The following is a 10,217-nucleotide window of genomic DNA, read 5'->3' as shown; positions in this document are numbered from 1 at the left end:
TCAACCGCAGTACCAAAGTATCTAACTCGGAAATTGTGAGTCACTGAAGTTAAACGACTGCGTACAACGTACGTGATAAAGTCTCTCCGATGGTTTTTTGCTTCGAAGGACGTCGAGACGTACGCGGTCTTAGCATCCCATGGATTTCTACCGGTAGAGTAATGATCTCTCAGCAATTGTTACGGTACATGAAAGCAATCAAGCCGATTGATAAATCTTCTTACGCTTGAGCAAAGTAGACGTGAACATGTAAGCGTATGTATGTGCCGTAAGCCAGAGAGTCGCAACAATTCTTTTCCAACTGCACACTGCCCGGGTTATTAGACGATCCTACGCAGTTCATCGGTCAGCTATTCCAGAAGAAATCAAAATTTTACATCCATCGGTACGGACTGTCGAGGATAAAACGAAGCGTAAATTGACGGATCGACCTAGAAACGCAGCGTCGTGAGAAGCTGTTTGAACAATCGATAAACCAGAGCATAGGATCAGATCAAGAGGTTTCATCGACTTTCATTTTTACCAGATTCTACCGGGATGAAAAATAAATTCGAATCAATGCCATGAATCAATGATGGTTGAACGATGCCTGTACTCAAAACAACATATACACGAACCAGCTGTTAATCACGTCTTGAGAGATCTTCCGTTACCATGCCCGCAGCTTCTACCTTGTTATACATGTTTTTCGCATTGCCACATTTCCCAATCTCATGCTTCGTTGAGTTACCAGCAGCTATATACTGTATCAGGACTAACACTAAGTGCAAGGCTAAGTCGGAAGCACCTCCGAGTCCCTTCTTCCGGTTGTTGTTTACACTAAATTTACGTTTATTTCGTATTACAGGTACACCATGTATAAGCTGTGCACCATAAGTTGCCTGTATACGGAAAAAGAATTTGTTCATCCATCGCAGTGTACCTCGTGCAAAGGAAAGTCCGTTTATGCATACCGTGGTTAAAGAAGCGTTTCAACTTTACAGGCCCTCGCATACGTATATTATAATATCTAGGTAGCGTATTGTTTCCATGCGGATTACAATGGAACGATAATTTAGCGGATTTCTCATTGATTTCGAAAACCGCCGTCCCCTGCAGTAGGAGGAAAAAATATGTTACAAACGTTGCTGTACCTTAATTGTTCAGATACATCGTCCGATGGAGCGAATTGTTCGGGTGTTTATAAACTAGGATGTTTGAGAAAAAAATAATTTGCGATTTTGCACAATTTGGCACCTCCTAAAAAATTTTGTTTAGGATAAAAGAAAGATTCTGTCAAAAGATTAGAGCGATCTTCCACATAACGTAGAACGCTCACCTTTCGACAGAATCTTTCTTGTGACCGAGACAAACTTTTCAAGTGAGGCCACGCTGGAAAATCGTAATTTTTTTTCTCAAACACTCTAACATATAATATGCATAAACCTGTCAGCATGCTTGCTTTCCAAATGGTGAATGTTGTTTTCTGTAGAAGAAGACAACACTTATAATGAATATTCTTGAATATAGAATTAACGTACGTTTTCTTTTAACATGAACCCATTTTCAACAGTGAGTTTGTAGATTCACCCATTTATAATACGCGTGACAAGTGGATTCGGTGTCAACTTTTTTTCCACGATACAAAACGCATTTCCCAATCCATCACAGTCGCTGAATCGCAGAATTCACGAAATAAAACTTGAAGCAATTCGATTACTTTCTATAAACTTCCAGGCTTTCTATCCTATATAATAATACCGTTATTATTCTTAATAAATGGCATAATCAAGAATAACGCTGGTATATGTACCAATTTGAAGAGAATCATTCATCATTTCCCCTGCATTTCATACTGCAAAAACCTGTTCTGATAGATCGATTCGCAGTATTGAATACGTATAATAAAAATGCGTGCGTATTTCTATGCCACAGATACAAATGACTATGCGATATAACGAGACTGTTTCTTATTGTGACTTCTTCATCCACGTTGTTACCGTCAGGCAATCAAGCAAAGATCTCCATCACAGAATGCAAAATTACCACAAGGCTCCCGTTTAGCAAACGACCGAAGCAATTACCTAACGCCGTATACAAGCCATTTTTTATCGCGGAGTGGCGGCTGCCGATCGGCAAGAATCAAGCGCCAAGTAACCGTGCCACCGGGTGTAAAAAGCGTGTGAAAAAGGAAAAGAAAAGATTCTCGCTTTCCTCTCGTTGACCTTGACCGACCGGGATTCGAGCGGAGGAAGGAAGTGGCTTTGTTGCGCGATCGGCGTTACTCTCCCGGTTTGAATTTGGCTCCAGGCCATCAAAGAACGAAAGTTTTTACGCCTGTCCTGGAATCCGCCGAAGGTAGGGTCACGCCGGGGTCGCCAATAGCACCGACTTTCCTGACCCCGCAAACGGTAAAAAATATCTTCTTATCCGAAGGCACCGGTTTACGCGTGCTGAAATACTGCCAGGAATAGAATTGCCGCACAGTAAAGAGATGCCGATTACACGCTGTTTGGTACCCATCGTCCGATCGAGCCTGGATACCACTCCGCCTCCGGAGAACTCGTAACTTTTTCCCCTACCACGGATAACTGTAAAAGCCTTCTCTTCACCGTGTCGTAGGTATGCCTCTTTTACTGCTGGTCCTCATCCTTAGTTCGGCGGCTCCGTTCCCTTCTCGTTGAAACACAAGAATATCCCAAGTAATTAGGAACCGATTAGCTTAACGATTAAATTTCAAAAACAAAAAGAAAAAGAATTCGACGCAACTTTTTCCAGCTTACGTACGTGATCGGTGCCAGTTTAATTGAATGAGCTGTTGTCAGTCAGATGATAAATGTGTGGTCTGGAAATCAGTCGGCATTAATTATGTAACTATAATACACTGAGAGAAATTTTTAGTTCCGTTTACCGCTCAGTCCTTAACTGTTTTCATTTTTTAACCACAATCGAAAAATATCGTAATGAAAATTAGTTTTGTAGTCGTTACCGGAAAGTCTAGTATCCTTTACTATTCTTTCTCATTACGATCACTGTTACTATATTTTATTGTAACTGTTGCGAAGATTCAATGCTTCTGCAACAATAAGTTGATGCTAAAGCCTTATTTAACTAAAAAAATAGAGTAAACCGAACAAACTGATTTTGCGTTGCAATTACCAAAAAATTATCGACAATAGCGCAAAATGGTTACGTATGCCTCGTTTTTCGTAATACCAACAATATTCAAACAGTTTTTTTTACGATACCAGCTGTTTCACTGAATTTTTCTAGCTGCTATAAAAAATGAAATTTTTCTCAGTGTATGTAGGTATGTGTATAATACAAGGGGGACCAGCTGATCGACTGACGTACCTTGCAGATTTCAGATTCAGATTTCTCTGTGTCTAATTTCTGTCACGTTATAATGTCACACTTTTTTTCTGTTTCTGGTTGTCAGGCATGATGGTGAAAATGGTCCAAATGAGAGCGAAACTGAAGAGGTTTATCTGCTGGGTACATGACTACGTTATTTTTTGCTGAATAAACACGGAAATAAATAATCTGCATGTGTGTTTTAATGAATTCTCTCTATGTACCGTTTACCGTCAAAGTTATGGGTTATATAAAACATAGCTATGTGTGTTACATAAATAATGCCAAAATCACGTAGATGAATAGTGTAATTAGGAATTTAACTACCAAACGCTACCATTCTTCTACCCATTAAATCCACTTAGTTCTGTCAAAAATAATGAAAATATTTCATTTCTAAGAAACAGCTTTTGGGTCCAGAATACCCGCCAAGCCTTACTTAAACGTCTATACATAGAATTTTTTGAGATCAAAAACTTGATGCGAAAAATACCTGTTTACGAAAATCTGCAGTTAATCGTCACAGCAAAATATCAAATTTTCACCGATAACTGTTTTAAATCGATTGAAAATGTCTATACAAATGAATAAATAGTACGAGTGTGAAACCTGAGCCCTCGCTTTTACTCATTTAACGGGCGATCAGTGTGTGATGTAAGAGTAAAACAGGACGGAGGATCTAAGTTTGCGTTACGTAACTTGACTTCTTGATTATAATCTAATGGCTATATTCAAGCAATTTATTATGGATGAACGCATGCTTATTGAAAGGGAATTGATCACGTGGATCTTTCTTGGACAACAACATGAAGTATAAGTTCAAATGAAATAATGTTCCCACTAAACAAAGAATTATAATTGTTCTAAGCTGGAATGGATAAAATGACCAAGGAAATGAAAAACTGAAACAGAGTAAAAACGTCACGGAAGCTGCTAGAGTAACATTCCGATAAGTGAAAGAACTCCAAACATGTCCTGTTTTACAATATGTATTTCTTTTTCTTCAAAACACAATCATAATATTCCGATTTTTCATTGCCTCTCAATATCGCACTTCTCTTGAACAACCGTGATAAAATATAGATAAAATATATCATTCGTTTTCCATAATACAGTCAGGCTTCGTGATCATTGCTAAAAAAAAAGTGGTCAAAACAACGTTGCCCAATCCTTGATCTGCAGCTCCAGTTGAGTATTTGAATATTCTTCAACTATTAGAATTTACCTGTTTCGATACTTCCTGGATAAATATAATTATAAAAAAGTGTCCTTCAAAAATATTTCCTTTTGCAATAGCTGAAGTAAAGACGTGCCAAACGCGTACCTGATTTATCTAAACGACACGCTATGAAGAATAGGCAAACACGAGAGAGAAAAAGCTTTTAGAGCATTCGGAAATCTGATAGGAGAGGAATAGCATCTTTTGTAATTCAATTTTTGTGAGCTCTATTTGACCGCACTTAATTTTTGTCCCGAGCATAATTCTTAATCTTTACGAAAGGTAGCAATTGATTGTTCGGAACAAGTTAGCAAACGAGTTGAGAATAATAACACGGAACTCTGCATTGTCCAAACTGTGATAAATCACGTATTTAACTATTCTTGATTTAGAGAGGTTTGAAATCACACTTCAAGTTTAGTCTCAACATTTTCACTCAGTAGCATCATTCTGATACAAAAAAAAACTTCCATGTTTTTTCAATTTTAAAACTAATCGTTACGTATTTCGCTTTTCGACCTTCCTTGATCTTCCCTGATCATCGAAATCCACCGAGATATAAAACTCACGGAGACGTTGGATATCCTGAATTTTTCAATTTTGCGTTATTGTAGTCAATTTGTCATTCCCATTCGTGATATATCTTTTTCCATGAATGAACGCTCGCGTTTCATTCAATTCACGGAATTTTACGGCTCAGATAAACGAATTTGAATATGTAAGACATTTGTAACATCAACATATTGCGGCAGTTATTCATTAGCTGAACAATTATCTTGATTCCGCCATATTACATGTTATCTCGAAAAGTGACTCGTTCAATCAGTTCTCATTCTCTGAACGATGATAGAGTAACTACGTTATATTACTATTACCTACGTCTTTTTTTAACTCTAAACGAAGTAAGTAAATTTAACAATAGTCGCTAAGCAAGAGATAAACTCTTTTTGAGCAGTTCCGTGGAATCAAATGTTCTATAAGTTTGCTACCATAGAATTTGAGCAGTGTTTTTCGAACGACTAGATTCTTCTACAGTGTACGTGCTCAAGCTTTAGCAAACTCGGTGTGGTTGTTTACAAGAGAGTGTCATTATCAAATATGATAATGTGATCAGGGGCTCGTCAGTCGAGAAGAGCGACTCGTGTACGTTTTACTTGTACGATATCAGGAACTTGTGGCGTGCAAAACCTGTCGGGATGGTCGCGCCTTCAAATACGAGGTATCTGATTGGCTGGAAAGCTGAGTCGTAAAAACGATTTGCATAAATTTTATCTTGTTGACACCAACTTAAGGTCAAACGACGTTTATAAAATGATGCGAAACATGGAATCGCTTATTCAGTTGAAAACTGCGCGATCGCGATGAAGGACGAACTCAAGGTACGTATCTCATTTTATCTAACGATGTACATAACACTCACACTTAAGAAGCACTAGAACCAGGTTAAAACTTTTTTATCTCATTCTTGCCAGTACCTAACCGGTTTTGGCTCCGAATTTTCCACCGAGGACGAACGCTGTCCAAACGCTCTGCCAGTTGGCCAGAATAATCCACAAAAATGCCCTTATGGCCTTTACGCCGAACAACTATCTGGCACTGCTTTTACCGGTGATTATAATATCAGGTCTCAACATTGCGAGTATCTTCTCTCCGAATTTACTTGACAAAAATTTTCATTTTCCAAGCACCGAGACTAGAGAATAAAAGAAGCTGGCTGTACCGCATCAGACCATCAGCACTTCACGAACCGTTTGTTCCTGCAAATGAAGCCACATATCTAACACACAACTGGGATGAAATTCCACCGAACCCGAACCAGGTTTGTTCATACTAAAAGTTATCATTATTGGAAGCAGCTGTTAGATAGTACGATCGTCGACCATGTCGAATACTTTTTCGCAAGACGAGCACCTCGACGCAAAAACAATCCAAGAACTGACTCGGGTACTGACGAGGAGTTGGCCGCTTAGAAAAAAGTGACACAATGATTGCAAACTACACGGACGATGTCAAATTTTTTATGATTAACAAAGATTTCCTTTTTTGAATATTAAAATTTGAGTACAGAAAATTTATATGACTATTGCGGTTACAAAAAAAGCAATCATCCGTAATCATCGGTGATTTTGTTTTTGCCATCTGAACGAACAACGAAAAAGACTATCTTGTTGGCGCAATTTTTAAATTTCATACAAATAAGGTCAAAGTTTTCGGGATTTTACGATTATTGTAATCACAATAACTACGAGATGATTGCAAATGATTGCATCAATAAAAAATGATTTTTAGATTGCAGACGTTTTCATAATCACAACGCGATTACAATGATTACAAAATGACTTATACAATGAGGGGTGACACAATGACTGCTTTAATGGCCGACCCGACGGGTACTGAGTCCAAAATTTGTACCTAATAGGTAATAACGAAATAATATTCGTATAGTTATTGTATTCGAATATCAAGTCCCTTACTTGGCAAGTAACGATCTGCACAAATGAGTGACAACTGTGACGTGAATACAAGCTGGACGATAATATATCATCTCGCCGTATTGACAAATTATACCGATGTACCGAAACAACGTTCTAAAGTACTGATCGGAAGCAATGAATTTCGGCCACACGCAGATGCGGTGGAAGCCCTTTGACGTACCGACTCGACAAGACCCTGCAGTTGACTTCGTTCAAGGTCTCCACACGGTCTGTGGTGCCGGGGACGCTCGAGTCCGTTCTGGTATCGCCATCCACGTTTATCTTTGCAACGCGTCGATGCGTGACAAAGCCCTCTACAACGCCGATGGCGACTTCTTGATCGGTGCGTAGGATATAAATACACTTTGTTAATAAATTAGCATGCTTATAGAGTAAATAATTTCTAATTGATCCGTACTTACAATTGATCTGTCCGATCGCGTCCGACTTATACGCCTCCATTGTGCTACGCAAGCGCGAGATAGGCAGGGTACCATACCGTTGATCTCGGATAATTGCCAGTGATTGAGATGACTTTCGAAAAACATTCCAGTGCCCCAACTCGGCGCTTTGCAAATCACAACCGAATTCGGCAAGATGAGGGTAGAGCCGAACGAGATATGCGTCATACAGCAGGGCATGCGTTTCTCGATTACTGTGCTCGGTCCATCGCGGGGCTACATCCTCGAGGTCTTCGACAATCACTTTCAGCTACCGAACCTCGGACCGATTGGTAAGTTGCACCTCGATCAGAAACGCGTAAACGTCTGCTCAATGAGCATCCAAAGAAGTAACGAATGGCACCCTTTTCCTCTGATTGACAAAGGTGCCAACGGACTTGCCAACCCCCGTGACTTCATGACACCGGTGGCGTGGTTTGAAGAACGCGAAGCACCGTTCACGATAATCTGCAAATATCAGGGTAAACTGTTCGCCGCATCTCAAGGTCACAGTCCCTTCGACGTTGTTGCCTGGCACGGAAATTACGTACCCTACAAGTACGATCTGGATCGGTTCATGGTCGTGAACTCTGTGTCCTTCGATCACTGTGTCGGTATTTTACTGTTGACATTTATGATGCCGAAGGATATTATGCTTGCGTTGCAATTTAATTTCGCTCCTTGCAGGATCCGTCGATTTTCACTGTCCTCACTTGCCCGTCCAACAAGCCTGGTACCGCCGTTGCGGACTTTGTGATATTTCCACCAAGATGGTCGGTTCAAGAACACACGTTCAGACCTCCGTATTACCATCGTAAGTTTCCGCACATTTACTCAACGAACTGCAATAAAATTAAAACCACATTTCTCTTACTTGCACTTTGGTCTCGTTGAACCCGCAGTCCTCGTCGGCAAATACTTCAAATTAGTTTTATTTTCCATGACATCAGCAGCTCTTGAATATAGTAATTACAAATATGGAGGACCTATACTCCAAGAATGCTACATGTTTCAACTTGACGATTCGTTGTTTATTCCTGCAGGAAATTGTATGAGCGAGTTTATGGGCTTGATAAAGGGTCGTTACGAAGCCAAGGAAGAGGGATTTCAAGCCGGAGGTGCCTCTCTGCATTCGATGATGACGCCACACGGACCGGATGCCGTATGCTTCGAAGGTGCATCCAACGCAGAATTGCGAGCTGAACGAATTGCCGATGGGACCCAAGCCTTCATGTTCGAATCCTCATTTAGTCTTGCTGTAACGAAATGGGGTGAACACACCTGCCAGCGTCTTGACGCCGAATACTACCGCTGTTGGCAAGGTCTGAAGAAAAATTTCGATCTTCAGGCTATTGGGGAAAATTTACCTAGCGTAAATTAGTTTCAGACATCACGCAAAACTCTGTTATATTATAAGCACATTGGTATGCATAGAAACATTATATTATACTAAATATGTTTTTGACTCTATTCACATGCGTTATCTCTTTAATGCCCCCCCACCAACATTTGTAATAATTTTGCATTGCATGAAATTTCAAGAAGTGTAAAAGTAGACTCGTCATTTAAATGTAAAATTCACTGAACAGTGAGTCTAGAACATCAAATCAACGTCGAGGATCAAGTTTCAGTTGCTACGGAAAATTGACAACAAAATTAACAGATGAACTATTTATTGCGGATTAGTAATGAGAAATAGTATCTCGTAAATTCTGTGGAGGATGTGATGAAAGCCATATGGACGACTTTTTATCATGAAATATCCACTGACTCCACAGTATCCTTATTGTCCTCTGGGTAGTAACAGTTGGTACGATTGGCAGAAGGCAAAGGCAGAGGGGTCAAATTTTGTTCATAAGCCCTCCTTACCTGAAATCGTACAAACAGCAATTAACCCATCTACGAGGTATTGAGTAGCAATGATTTATTCGAAACAATAATGAGAGTCTCAAGACTAAAATTTGGAAACTTGCTTATCAGTGTACGACAAGAAGTTGTAAAATTGTAGAAACTGCAATCAGCGTTGCGGTATCTACATTAGATGGAGCTCTCAGTTATTTACAAATGCTACAATTACTTGGAATCAGCGCTGGGATTGAAGCGCATAGTTATTGTAAAAAAGAAGATGTTAACCATTTGAAATACGCCAGGATACAATCAATTCAACCCACTAAAGAAGTTAGAATTGACAAGAGATTGCAGAAAACCACAAGAAAACACGAAGATACAAGCTGAAGAAGAGGTATACAGTACGAAGCTGGAATGGAAGACTTGCCGTGAGTTCACGTTGTACATACCTACCAGAAATTTTAAACTCAGTCAATTTTTAATATTTTTTATTTTTTTTTTTAATCTTGATAATTATTTTCTCCATAGTCTGACGAGAGGTTTGTTTTAATTTTTTGATAGGATAATTTTTTATAAATCATTAAACACCAATTTTTTTTTCAACTTGCATGCCAAACTTTTAAATACTGTAAATTCTTCATTTTTGAAAAGTAATAAAAATTCCCTCCGTCACACTATTACTACTACGTTATTTTACAAGATTCTTTTTTATTTTTGCAGATTGGATAATTTTTGGTCAATTTATGGTGTCAACAATGAGGAGCCATGGTTTTCGCCAGGAGTCCATTACATTATACCTTTAAAATTATGTTGGCATTAAGAAAAAAGATTAAAAAATTTTTTTTAACAGTTTTTTGTATAACGTGCCCTTAAAATACAATTTAAAAACTCTACTGAACAGTA

General features: G+C 39.0%; 1 protein-coding gene across 1 annotated transcript; it reads left to right on the top strand.

The window, feature by feature from the left end:
* The first annotated feature begins 5,820 nt into the window (after positions 1 to 5,820).
* Positions 5,821 to 8,936, top strand: LOC124303189 (homogentisate 1,2-dioxygenase). The gene is made up of 8 exons (XM_046760108.1): positions 5,821 to 5,931; positions 6,025 to 6,160; positions 6,238 to 6,371; positions 7,183 to 7,369; positions 7,580 to 7,759; positions 7,853 to 8,076; positions 8,154 to 8,280; positions 8,510 to 8,936. Exons 1-8 carry the CDS (start codon positions 5,914 to 5,916, stop codon positions 8,845 to 8,847), a joined length of 1,344 nt encoding a protein of 447 aa, XP_046616064.1. The 5' UTR covers positions 5,821 to 5,913; the 3' UTR covers positions 8,848 to 8,936.
* Positions 8,937 to 10,217: the final 1,281 nt, after the last annotated feature.

Source organism: Neodiprion virginianus, chromosome 1 (genome assembly GCF_021901495.1).
Source record: "Neodiprion virginianus isolate iyNeoVirg1 chromosome 1, iyNeoVirg1.1, whole genome shotgun sequence".
In the NCBI taxonomy this organism is placed as follows: Eukaryota; Metazoa; Arthropoda; class Insecta; order Hymenoptera; family Diprionidae; genus Neodiprion; species Neodiprion virginianus.
The sequence above is the reverse complement of the archived record's forward strand: the minus strand, read 5'-3'. Positions and strand labels throughout refer to the sequence as shown.